Consider the following 13906-nt stretch of genomic DNA (forward strand, 5'->3'; position numbering starts at 1 on the left):
CATGGCACACTCAGTGTTAGTTTGAATTCGGCGCCGAACGGTTTGGCGGGAACGATTTTTAAAGTTACTGTTTGAAGTGTTGCACGTGTTCTAGAAGTTGAAGATTCGTGTTTTATTGGTTTTATTAGAAGATGGGTTCGGTCGGATTTCTGCCTGCGGCAGTGATCGTCGCCGTGGCACTGTTTTGCATTCATGGTAATTTTATTGATTTTTTTTAAATATTTTGAGGTGTGACATTGAAATCTCAAATAGAGGAGACGCATGGTATCTCAAACTTTCAAGGCTAACTGCGATCAGTTTCTAAATCAGTTCAAGGTTTCAAAGTGTGAATTAATATTAAATTTAACACCTTTGCTTTTGCTTCCTTATTGATTTCTAAAACAAGTTTTTTTTTATATTGCACATTAGTGTAATTTGCTACATCACGAACTAGTGACGAAAACTGCCCTAGAAAACAGTTACTTCTAGTTGCGTAATGATAGATTGATTGTTTTTTGCTCTGACTACAACTAGCATATACTTGAAATAATGCCACATTAAATCGAGAACACCCACATCGCCGTTCGGAAGGGCCCCCTCGTGAATCGTGTGTAACGGAAAATTTAAAAGGTGATTCGAAGGTGCTAATCTTGGCACGTAAAATATGTGAGCTGTGTGTACTGTGTGTGGGGAGGCATTTAAGCAAAATAAAGGTGAAGATGAGCAATCTCCCGCGTGGAGAGCGGTTCACCTTGGTGAATGATTTTTAGCAGCTGAAACGCTGAGGCTGCTGCGGAATGGGCTGTGAGCCTAATTTGCATTTCCAGCACGATCACGCGCGAGAGAAGTTTTATAATCGGCGATGTTACTGGGTTTTGGGGGTTGAATTGAAGATGTGATTTTTGGTGGTGACATTTTGAGGTTGAGAGATGATTAGCGTGATCGGACTAAGAAATTGTTAGGATAATAAACTGTTTATTGCTTGAATTTGCAAAAAAAAAAACGCAATGTTAAGTTGAGCAGTAATTAAAATTATATTTGTTCACAAAATAACAAAATTATTGCATTTTGCGTATTTCTACATTTTTTTTTAGAATAGGTCCTATAAACATATGATAGACAATACCTTAAAAAAAAAACTCTAGATTTCGCTCACCCAAACAGGTTTCCATACAATATTTCGTACAAAATTAAAAGGGGTTGTGCAATCAATAGAGTGAAGAGTATGGAGTGATATTAATTCTTTTCACAAAAAGTGTTTTTTATCAAAAAATTCTAATGTTTGAGTCCATGCTTCAGAAAAAAGGCAACTATTGGGCTAATAAAATGTATGAACAAAAAAGCTTTTTAAACAATTTCATAAAACAGCAATTCCCCGCGAAAACAGCATGATTCGAAAAAAAGTTCTCCGATCGGGCTCAAAATTTTTCTGGGGGATCCTTGGCCGAAATAATTATACCCGTATTTTTTTGTTTGGCCATTCGGGGGACCTACGCCGTGTTAGGGTGGTTCTAAAAATTGCAATTTTCGTCGATTTTCGCAAAAACCACTTTTTTCAAAAAGTCATATCTCCGCGCCATTTCATCCGATTCTAGCTGTCCTAGACGCAAAAGAAAGGTGATTAGTTTGGCTTTATGGGAAAAATAGTAAGAAGTTTAAAAAATCTAGCTTAACATCTAAAAAGGTCGTATGAAATCTCAAAATGCTGTTTTGAAGGTCTCGGGATCAAAGAGCCTATGTCTGAAAATATTTTTATCGGATTCCTCGGAAAATTTCACATAACATATCAAAAAAATGAAGTTATGATTTCGATACTTTGAGATACGATTATTTGAAAATAAAAACTGGATTTTTTGGCGCGCCACGCGCAAAAATAGGAAAATGACGAAAACTTGAAAAAATTACTTTTTTCACTAAAACTTGAACTTGAACTTGATAATAATAACTTGATAACATGAAAAATTTCAGCGATGACCTATACATGTAAGGGTACCAAAATTTTCCTAATTAAAATACGAAACTTTTGGTACCCAGTTTATATTTTCAAAAAATCGTATCTCAGAGTATTGAAGAAAAAAAAACTTCACCATTTTTTGATATGTTATGTGAAATTTTCCGAGGAATCCGATAAAAATATTTTCAGACATAGGCCTTTTGGTCTCGAGACCTTCAAAACAGCATTTTAAGTTTTCATACGACCTTTTCAAATGTTAAGCTAGATTTTTGAAACTTCTTACTATTTTTCCCAAAAAGCCAAACTAATCACCTTTCGGAGATATGATTTTTTGAAAAAAGTGGTTTTTGCGAAAATCGACGAAAATTGCCATTTTTCAAACCACCCTAACACGGCGTAGGTTACCCTAATGGCCAAACAAAAAAAAGGGTCTAATTGTTTCGGCCAAGGATCCCCCAGAAAAATTTTCAGCCCGATCGGAGAACTTTTTTTCGAATCATGCTGTTTTCGCGGGGAATTGCTGAAAATACAGTCAAGACTCGATTATCCGAAGTTTTTACTATCCATAGTTCGACTACCCGAAGGTTTATAAAACTAATTTTTTCATTTTCTTTTTACCTCAAATTCTAGTTCTGCGACCTCTATTAAAACAAATTTGAGTGGTTTATTGTCTATAAATTTACATTATTTTTTTTTTTTAAATCATCATCGCCATTTTGGCCACCATCATTTTAGAATTCTAAATTACTTTATAGTATAATGAGGTCAACAGTAGAACATCGGCAATCTGAAAACGTCATCTTGTGTAGTGACTGTATTGAAAATGTACTGTTTTGAAGTTATAGCCATTTTGAAATTTATTTTCAGGTAAAAATAAGCACTTCTATATATTTTGTTGAAGCTATGCGTCCATTAATTAATTTAAAACGTATATTTTGCTATACTGCCCATAATTGAAAATTCGGCTATTATGCCAAATCAAGTATTCCGAGAAAAACGCGTTTTAGTGTTTGTCACAAAATCTCCGTCAAGGCAATTTCCCATAAGAGTGGCATATTAGCCGTTTGGTTTTTCGCATCGGCAGCCAAATCAAAACATTATTTCTGTGAAATTCAAGGTTCAGAAGATGCGTTGGAACATCCTCTACAACCTGGTGCTAATATTTCGTTTTTGCCAAAAGTGGATATTAGCCGTTTTTTCAATGGTGGGCAGTATATAGATGATTAAATTTAATATTTATTAAATTGTTGGACTAAGAAAATCAGACAAATATATGCCAAGTATTGAATAAGCCTCAATTTTTCTGTGGACGATATTTCAGAAACTCGTCGCTTGTGTGCTATCTTGTGACACGTCTGCTGTAAAAAGATAGGACGTGTCACAAGATAGCACACAAGCGACAAACTATTGGTTTGATTTTCTTTGATAAAAATTGAAATCTTTGTAAAAATTACTAATAATTCAAATAAACATGTTTTCAAAATTTCAAAACTAAACCTAACATTTTAAGAGATCTGTAACGCAAATTTTGATCCTTTTAAAATGTTAGACTTCAATTTATGACATTCTTATTTTCAATTAATTGTAGCAAAAGGTATAAAAAGTAGTTCTGTGGTCCAAAATATATAACATTTCTGAAAAGCCAAAAAGATTCCCGTGTTGAAGAGAAATGCAGAAATTAAGTTGAAAAAGTGCAAAGGTTACTGACCAGTCTGCATGGAATTACAAGGATTATTGGAAATTTATAACTTTTAGTTGCTCAGAACTAAATATATTTCTATTTCTATTTTTTGATCATTTTATCATGGTGAAATTTTACAAAATATGTCTAATTTTTCAACTCTTTCGAAGTCAGAATTATAAAATACTCCGTTTTTTATTACTATTCTTAGACTTTCTAGATATTTAAATTAATTAAAGAACTCAGAAATTATTTGCATTCATTTGATTCTTAAATATTTTATTACACTATTTACAAATTTATGTATTTACAGCAATTTAATCTTGTTATGAAAATTTAATTCAAAATCATAATTTATACTGATTGATTAAAATGTGTTTATTGATTCATCGACATGTTATGATTTCCCTTGTAAAGAATTCTCAGAAATTAACACAATAATTCGAATATTCTTGAATAACTGCTGGATTACCAATATTCTTGGAATTACACGAATCATCGCCAAATCGCTATGTAATTCAGAATTACTGAATTGAATTAATTGTTCAAAATCTAAGTGATTCCGTAATAGCATTCTGACACATTGCTAGAAACTCATTTTTTGTTTTTGTTTATTGTTATATCATTTTTTTGGTTTTATCCCTTATCCCCAAATCCCACTTTCCCGAATCCCATGTCCCCGAAAATCATTTCCCCGAAAATTCCACATCCCCGAAAATCATTTCCCCGAAAGTGCCACTTCCCCGAAAATCATTTTCCCGAAAATTCCATATCCCCGAATGTCATTTACCTGAATGGCCATTTTACCGAACTGTCGTTTTCCCTAATTTACATAAACCCGAATGTTTACTTCTCCGAAAAATCAATTTTCCTGAATGATAACCTAGATATAAACTTAATTGTTATTTAGGGATTTTTTTTAATAAAAGTATGACCTTAATATTAAATTCTCCTACGTGTTTTAAGATTAAAAAAAAACAAATAGCCGTAGAAGGCCATCCATAAACCACGCGGACACTTCAAGAGTGCGGGGTATTGAGATTATCCACGTTCCATAAAAAAAAGTTTATTTTTTGTAGCGGCAATTTTCAGCAAAGGACAATTTTCCAAAACGGTATCTACGTGGTAAGGATTGAACAGCAACGATAGCTTTATGCGACGACTCGATGCGCAGGATTCAGTTTGTTCTAGATTATGTTTTACTGAACTGATTCGTCTTTATCAATTTTGGCTGGATGAAGGCTTTGAACAATTTTTTTTTAATTTTTATTACGTCCAATTCAAGTTCTGCAACCAACCCTTTTTAATCAAATCTAAATAGTTGATTATTGTATTACAAAATTCATTTTTTAATATTTCATCACCGCCATTTTAGATTTAAAATAACTAAATCAGCCTGACCGGGTTCGGGAAAGTGGCGTTCGGGGAAATGGCCGTTCGGGGATATGGTCATTCGGAAAAATGATTTTCAGGGATGTGGAAAATTTGGGGAAGTGGCCATTCGGGAAAATGGTTTTTAGGGGAAGTCGCCATTCGGTGATGTGGCCGTTCGGGGAAATGGATTGTTCGGGGAAATGATTTTCGGGTAAATGTCATTTCGGGAAAGTGTCTTTTCGGAGATGTGGCATTCGGGGAAATGTCTCTTCGGGAATGAGGGTTTCGGGAAATGTCATAGGTTCCATTTTTTGTAGTTTCCTGAAAAAGAATTATGATATTACAATTAATCACCACATGAAAATGTACATTTTTGGTTAAATATAGATTTTCTTGCCTGCTTACTTTTTGGTAAAAGAAAGATGAGATATTTTTAAATATTAAATTTGAAGTGCAAAATTATATTACTAGAAAATCATGAACGGGTAGCCTGCCAAAATAGAATAATTAAAATGCTTTGTACAAATTTATTTTTTCAAAAACTTATTAAATAAAACAACGTATCAAATTTATTTAAAATTTTCACATTATTACATCATAAAAGATCACATAATAAAAGTTTGGAAAAATAAATATCAGGGTGCTGATTAACATCACAAACTTTTACTAACGGTTATCTTTTACTTTTTTGAATTTGATTTTTTTTTGTATGTTATAGCACTCATCTTTTTTGACTTTGACCAATATTTTTAAAGAAACAACTGATTGATTCTTTAAACTAGCGAGAAAAACAACGAATTAAGATGATAAATCATTTTAATTAAAAGATTATCAACGGCCTTAGTTGAATAAAAAAAAATATACAAAACAAAGTTGTAGCATGTAATAAGAATATTTTTTTCAAAATTAAGTTAAAAATTCAAACTTCTTAAAATTTTAAAATTGTATTACCCAATTGATTTCAGCAAACAGTCAATCATGCCCGGAAAAATACGGTCGTTACCCAGTTCCTGACGAGTGCGATGCCTATATTGAGTGTATTGTAAGTATTTTTCCATACAGCTTTCAAACAAATTTGACCAAACTCCAATTCTTTACTTTCCCAGGAAGGCATCCCCGAGCGCAAGCTCTGCCCCGACGGCCTCCTCTTCAACGACAAGCTGAACCTGTTCTCCTACCCCTGTCAGTACCCCATCGACGTGGACTGCTCGAGCCGCCCCCGGACCCAACCGGCCATTCCGTCGGATGACTGTCCGCACCAGTTTGGCTACTACAAGCTCGGCGACCGGTCCCAGTGCGGCCAGTTTATGAACTGCGACAACGGCAAAGGACACGTGCTGGACTGTCCGTACGGGCTGGCCTTCAACTCTGCCACCTACCAGTGCGATTGGCCCGATCTGGTGGAGGACTGCGACGAGGAGGCGTATTTGGGCTTCCGGTGTCCGCCGCAGGGTGAGCTGAAGGCTCCAATTCGGTTCTTCCGCGCTCCGGATGACTGCCGGAAGTACTTTATCTGTGTGGATGATAAGCCAAGGGTTAACCTGTGCGGGCCGGAGCAGGCGTTCAACGAGCTGATCCGAGCATGCGACGGAGCGGAGAACGTCACCGGATGTGCCATTTGAAGGGATCTAGTAGGCTTGGGGGAGGTGAAATAAGTACACTTGAAAATACTCAGAATTAGACACGTGACTAGACTAGAGAGGTATAAATACTTAGATTTATTGACTTTTGTTTTTTCTTACAAAGTATCACATTTGGCACTTTTCCTTCTGTCCGTACAATCCGATCAGTTCCGGGAAGATAACTTGCTCTACAAAATTCCGCTGCTTCAGCTCCAGTTCCGGCCTGGCCGCCTCGCTAACGGTCTTAATCCCCGGTCGATGCACTAAAAATCCATTGTCCAGAATGTGAAAGTCATACTCCAGCACGCACATCAGATACCCTTGCGTCATTTTGTCAAACTTGCCCTCCCAGCAAAGTCGCTCCTCGTACTGCGGATCCTTCCTCGTCCCCACATAGATCGGTTCCCACCGACCAAACTCCCCCTCCCGCTTCGCCGTCACCAGAATGTCCATCGTTTGGTCCACCTTCACGACCCGCAGCCAGTCCCGGTAGCTCGGCACCGTGTGGCAGCTGGAGCAAATCTTCTCGTGGAACTTGATCGCCTCGCCCCTCCTCAGCATCCCCAGCAGCTCGACCTTGTCCTCCGGAACGGGTGACACGTCCGTCACCTCGAAGATCGGCAACACGTAAACTCCGGGTCGGTCCAACGTGGACCGATAAACCGGATGTGCCACCATCCGGAGGAACATGTCGATGAAGCCCGGATTCGGGTACAGCTCAATGTCGCTCGCGAGGACAAAGTGCGTCTGGGCGGCGTCCCGGGCAATGTTTCGGCCCACGTTGACCGGGTAGGTGTGGTTTGAAGAGGAAGAGGAGGAGCGAGCGTTGTTTTGGGGCGTGGGCTCGGTTGAGTTTTCCGTCAGGAAGGAGTTGGTGGTGTTTGGGCAGGCTAGTTTTTGCTGGATTAGGTTCTGGTAGTGTTTGATCTGGAAAAGACAAAAATTCAACAACTTTACTTTACAATTTCATTATCGAGGTTTGCTTAATTTGTCATTATTTCATTCAACTTGTTACTTTATAGAATAGAATACATTTTTAAAAAAACAGATCACAAAGCCGACTCGGTCTTAACCGAAACGAACCTAATAAAAATATGCTAGATGATGGTACATAATATTCAACTAGAAAATATCTAAATTAAGAAAAAAATGAAACTATTGGCACTACGCCCCCCGGGGCATGGCCTTCCTCTAACGTGGGATTTCTGCTCCAGCGCCTCTGACGAGACAGGAGAAACCGGGACCGACGTTTTACTTCACCATCCGATAGAAGCTCAGTGGATAAGGCGGGAATCGAACCCGCGTCTCATAGCATCATCGGGATCGGCAGCCGAAGCCGCTACCCCTGCGCCACGAGACCCAAATTAAGGTAACTTTCAAATATTTGAAAATCAAACATATTTTTCTGTGTTATATTGATCAACAAACTTTGAAACAATATAATTGATTCAAGATTTAAAGTTTGGCTCTTTTGCAATAATCTTTTTGTATTTTGAGAGTTGCCCTAAACATTTTCGGGACGGCCCAAATTTCTTACAAATTTAATCGCTGCTTTTACAAAAATGGTATCTAAACATTGTTAAATCGGTAGGGTACAGGACCCAGTTTTAGACCTGGTTCCACTGGTGGATTTTCAACAATTTTCTCTTGGGAACTTTAAAAATCGAATTCATGAAAAAAAATAACCAATTTTTTGCCTAATAAGCGTGGTAATAATTGGTCTTATCATACCGACTAACAAAAGTTCTGCGCAAGCTCAACTTGAGGGGATGCATGAAGTTTTGGGACTCCAAAAACACTTGCATTTTGATTTTTCCAAAAATATTTAGACAAGGCCGAATGGTTTATCTCCAAATAATAGACGGAGAATTAGTGCTGTTTGCTACCCCCCCATATTGCATGCATTTTTTGCTTGTATGCAACAGCTACGATCCGCCCTAATTCTCCATACAAACTTTGAAGAAAACCCATTCTGCCCGCCACATTTTATCAAATAAGTTGTTAAGTACCTGTCAATTTCAAGTTTGATTATGCTTAAAAAGGGTTTTTTGATAATATTTTTGGCCAGGTCTTCGATATTAAAAAAAATGATTTAAAAAATCATACCTCCTTAAACAGATTTCATGCCTGCCATTTCATTATGACACATAACTTTTGTAAACAATACTGTGTCCCTTTAACACCAACAAAAGGCGTCATTTGAGGGAAAGGGATACACTGTTGTTTACAAAAGTTATGTGCCCTTTTGAAATGTTTGGCTCCCTTTTGCACCATCACGCAATATGGCTCAGAAGAAGTTTTGATTAGCCACAAAAAAGCCACACAAAAATAAAAATTAATGTTACGTAGGTATTTTGGGAATTGAACTTTTAGTAATAAAAAGAAAAATTAAAAAATCAGTTTTTTTTCGGTTTACCTATTTTTTTTTATCAAAAACTCCTAACTCATCTTGAGTTTTAATTGAATAAGTCATATAGCTTCTAGGACCTTTTAACAAAAAACGTTACTTAATCCACCTTTAGGTGGTTGGTGCCTTCCTCTCATTTATAGCGATTTCAATCCCCCTAAAGCGTCCACATGTTTATGGATCTCCCCTAACGTTCGCAGCGCCTAAGGAGGTCCTAATAAAAATAAGTGATGAGTAATAAAACAGACTACCTACAGACTTTTTGTCAAGATTATACAGACACGGTCTTTGAGAACCCAACCAGTTGAGGTTATGTGAATTCTGACCATTTTTTAAACTGCTTGTAATTTAAGATAGGTAAGTCACATCTTGATAATTCTTACTCCACCTAAAAGGTCTACTCATATGCTTTCTAAAAATATATAACATTTGAGGGTTTCATTAAAAAACCACCCTTTTTACCGTAATTTTAATTTAATATGAAACAGTTTTTTTAACATAACTTTTTAAATACATGATAAAACTGCATGAATTTAAATAGCAACTTAGGGGACGTTAAGACGGATTGATTAAAACCATTGCGGCCAAAATCGGTTGAGCCTGTGCCGAGATATTCCAGTGACATTGATTTGGTACACATGTCTACATACAGCCAAACACACAGACATTTGCTCAGCTGGTGATTCTGAGTCGATATGTACAAATGAAGGTAGGTCTAGGAGGTCTATTTAAAAAGTTCATTTTCCTCAGTAAGGTTAGGAAGGCAAAAAATCAGGATTTGTTCCTGAAGATCAAAATAAAAAAAAACTTTGAGTTAAAGTAATTCTTTTTTGAAAATCATGAGTTTTTGAAAAATTCTTACTCTATTTTTAGGTATAAAATAAGATTTTGAAGTGAAAAGAACGTTACAAAAATTTTGATAAAGTGCACTGCCCATGTTCGCATAAATGTCCCATATTCAAAAACAGCAAGCTGAGAAAAATTAATTTGACGTTTATTTCACACATAAGGCTACGAGTTTAGAACCAATAATTTTGCTATTAGCCGGCTATCGAAAACAGATTATTCTGACAGAAAAAGAGCACGTGTAAACAGCAATTACTTTCAATTGGGTCCTAAAATGAAGCTTAGATTGCTGATATCATTGTTTACAGCGATAAAGCTTATTTTTCTGAGTACAATAACCCTTTTTACGACCACCAGAGTTTAAAATGGATTTTTAAATCAATTTTGAAAAATTAATCTCGCGGTCCTTCTTGACAGGAAAGCTCCTACTTGACAGCTCGTTCCAAGGGGACCATAGTTGAGCCATCGAAAAAATGTTGCCTTGCCAATTTTTTTTTTGCGTTAAAATGAAAAAAAAGTGATCAGAAATTGTTTTTAATCGTGTTTTTACCGTTGTACATAAAAATTGTCATAGGGCTTTACTGCCCATGTTCGCATAAATGTCCCATATGCAAAAACAGCAAGCTGAGAAAAACGCATTTGAAGTTTGTCCCATACATAAGGTTACGTGTTAAGTTTTCGCAAAAAACTGGATTTCCTCCTGATTTCTAGAACAAAGTACTGGATGTTATAGGTCTTCGAAAGAGCACACGATTTTGAACCAAACTGCATCAAAAATTCGATCTCGATGAAAATGCATATGGGTCATTCCATCTGAAGCGGAACAGCATTTGAAAATTACCCTCTCCGATCCTGCTCAAATTTGGCAGGGCTGTTGATACTATCAAAACATGCAAGAATCCCGAATTTCATCCAAATCGGACCACCCCCTCCATTTTTGTACCTCCCCAAAAAATCGACTTTTTGACGATTTTTGACCAAACCTCCTAGTTTGAAACGACGATAACTCAGGAACCACAAATCTTAGAGGGTCGGTCTTAGACTCAATTTTGAAGGAAATTGGACGTAGAATTCATTTCCTTGATCAAAATTTAGATTAATTTATTTTTTCTACCTGTATTGCGCAATTGAAAACTTTAAACGGCCGTATCTCAAAACACCCCAACTTATTTTTTTTATTTGACCTCACCATCGTGTTCCCCGGCCAATTTTACATAAGAATCACTTATCGACAGAAATGAATATGTTTTGTTCCAGAGATATCGAATTTTAAAGTTTTGTGTTTTTGAGATTACCTACATTAGCTTCATTCACCGCATCTGCTAGAAGCACACAGGCGGGCTGATCAATAACTGCTACCTGGTCATTTATTGAAATAATATTTCATCATAAATAATCTTTATCAAATTGGGCAAAAATTAACTGTATAACACTGTAGGAAACTGGAGTTTAATCGCGAATGTTTATCTGTTAAAAACAATGAATGAAGTGAATTTCTGTGCTAACCCACAGGACAGAGCAATAACGACACACAGTAAAGGGCAGAATTGGATTCCGATGCAAAATGCAATTAAACTTGTTAGTAACACTGAACAATAAGTGCACGATACATTATTTAGTTAAAAATATGAATTAAAATGAATAAAATTTGTTGATTTGTTGTACTCTAGTGAAGGACGATCACAAGGAGTAGGAAAAGGATTTCTGTAAAGTATAAAACTGAAAAATGTAAAAAAATCACAAAGTTTGATCTGCTGCAAAATTCCCCAAATTTTGTTGCGATGATTTCGACATCGTCCGAACAACAGTGTTTTTTTTTCTTCTGTCATTCTTGGATTCTTGGAACACAATACGGCTGCTGTCCTCACGTATAAAGGATTTTTTTTAAATAAAATGTACCTTGACCAAAATCATCTTTTAATCAAATGGAGCTGGCTCACAAAATAAAAATTGATTTAATATGATCAATCTTTTAACCCATAAATGAGATTTGCAAAATTATGGTAAAGTGTCAATAATAAACTATAATAATAATAAAGCAGGTTTTGGGGTTTTTGCTGAATGGTACTATTTTGCTACCGCCCATGATAAAGGCCCTAGTCATGGCCTCGGAGGTTCTCTAAAACGGTTAGCAACACGTAAATAAACGGTGCATTCAAAATAACCCAATAAATATTTTTTTCACAAAAATAGATTAATCAAGGTAGGGGAACAGCATCTAATTCCAGCGTTCTTCTAATGTTGCCATATCAGCGCTTTGGCATCAATTACAGCTGATTAAAAGCGTTTTCAACTGAAATCGAGTGATAAATAGCTCAATAAGAAAGAAGTGAACAAGCAAGTTTCTATCAAAAGTTTTGCAAAATTTGTTGTTAAAATAGTAAAAATCTCGGGTGAGTTTTCAAAAAGCCGTAAGAGCCACCGTGACCTCCGACACTAATATTTGTTTTTCTCCCAATTGTAACAAGATTTATTTTTTTTTCAGTTTGGGGCACTTGAGAGACGAGTTGATGAACAATCTTAAGCATTTTTGAAATTTGTTTTTTCGTAAGTACCGATGCAAAATAGGCTTTGTTTACCATTGGCAATTACGGCTTTTTGACTTAACCTGGCAAACATACGAGAATTTCCCCTATTAGCCATTTGAATAAATATATGCGTAAAATTATAAAAAGATAAATTAAATTAACTATCTCCCAGAAAACCAGGTAGCAGTTATTGATCAGCCCACCTGTGTGCTTCTAGCAGATGCGGCGAATGAAGCTAATGTAGGTAATCTCGAAAACACAAAACTTTAAAATTCGATATCTCTGGAACAAAACATATTCATTTCTGTCGATAAGTGATTCTTATGTAAAATTGGCCGGGAACACGATGGTGAGGTCAAATAAAAAAATAAGTTGGGGTGTTTTGAGATACGGCCGTTTAAAGTTTTCAATTGCGCAATACAGGTAGAAAAAATAAATTAATCTAAATTTTGATCACGGAAATGGATTCTACGTCCAATTTCCTTCAAAATTGAGTCTAAGACCGACCCTCTAAGATTTGTGGTTCCTGAGCTATCGACGTTTGAAACTAGGAGGTTTGGTCAAAAATCGCCAAAAAGTCGATTTTTTGGGGAGGTACAAAAATGGAGGGGGTGGTCCGATTTGGATGAAATTCGGGATTCTTACATGTTTTGATAGTATCAACAGCTCTGCCAAATTTGAGCAGGATCGGAGAGGGTAATTTTCAAATTTGCACTTTTTCGTGCACAGTTGAGATGGAATGACCCATATGGGACATTTATGCGATCAGGGGCAGTTTAGCACCCAATTGAATTAAAAAACATGGTAGGGTTGATTTAATTGATTAGTAAGTAGAATCAACCCAGAAAATTTTGCTGTTTTTTCCAGAAGAGTGTTGACAAAATTGAGAGTGTTTATTCAATGCTAAATTTTGAGTTGTTTCAATTAGATTTGAGACTAATTTCAACAAAAAATCGTTAGGTCAAATCTGGGTGATGAATAGAGAGAATGCGTAACGTGATTTTCGAATGATCCCACTTTGTTTACATCTACAAAGTAGGAGGCTGTTTAAGCACAAACATGACTTTTTTCTTACAGGTAAACGAGTTGTTTTATAAACAGTAGTATGTGTTTTATTTTTTCTAGTTTTTTTACATTTTTGCTGAAAAATTGTGCGTGTTTTTAAGTTTCGATCGGTTAGAATTGGTTGCGGCGAGAGTGTAATTCTGTGATATCGCAGATAAATTCCCTGGCTGATTTTGGAATCTTCCTGGTCCAGCGAAAAAACATTGCTGATTCTAGCGAATCTGATCCAACAAACAGAGAAACCAGTAGGTTTTCAATCGGAATCAACCAATAAAGACAGCTTCTGTATAAATAAAACCGCATTGACACCACTAAAATACTTCCATACATAATTATAAAAAATGACGATCTCGTCGTCAACTTTCTTAAAATTTTTTGACTTCAATTTCTGGTTCTAAAAGCCACACATTTTTTATTCTTGCAAAAACAAACAATTTTTAATGATCGATA

General features: G+C 36.1%; 2 protein-coding genes across 3 annotated transcripts in view; one reads left to right on the forward strand and one right to left on the reverse strand.

Annotated features, from left to right (window-relative positions):
* LOC6035744 (protein obstructor-E) lies at positions 1-6709 on the forward strand. The gene is made up of 3 exons (XM_001845819.2): positions 1-195; positions 5954-6030; positions 6095-6709. The coding sequence occupies exons 1-3, from the start codon at positions 132-134 to the stop codon at positions 6608-6610; spliced, it is 657 nt and encodes a 218-aa protein (XP_001845871.2). The 5' UTR covers positions 1-131; the 3' UTR covers positions 6611-6709.
* The window catches only part of LOC6035745 (beta-1,4-glucuronyltransferase 1), a 21947-nt gene continuing 14724 nt past the window's right edge, over positions 6684-13906 (reverse strand). For both annotated transcript variants that reach the window (XM_038256280.1, XM_038256278.1), the window contains exon 4: positions 6684-7537. In XM_038256280.1, the coding sequence (XP_038112208.1) occupies positions 6737-7537 (801 nt within the window). In that variant the 3' untranslated portion in view covers positions 6684-6736. The remainder of the gene's footprint in view (positions 7538-13906) is intronic.

This window comes from Culex quinquefasciatus, chromosome 2 (assembly GCF_015732765.1).
Source record: "Culex quinquefasciatus strain JHB chromosome 2, VPISU_Cqui_1.0_pri_paternal, whole genome shotgun sequence".
NCBI classification, from domain to species: Eukaryota; Metazoa; Arthropoda; class Insecta; order Diptera; family Culicidae; genus Culex; species Culex quinquefasciatus.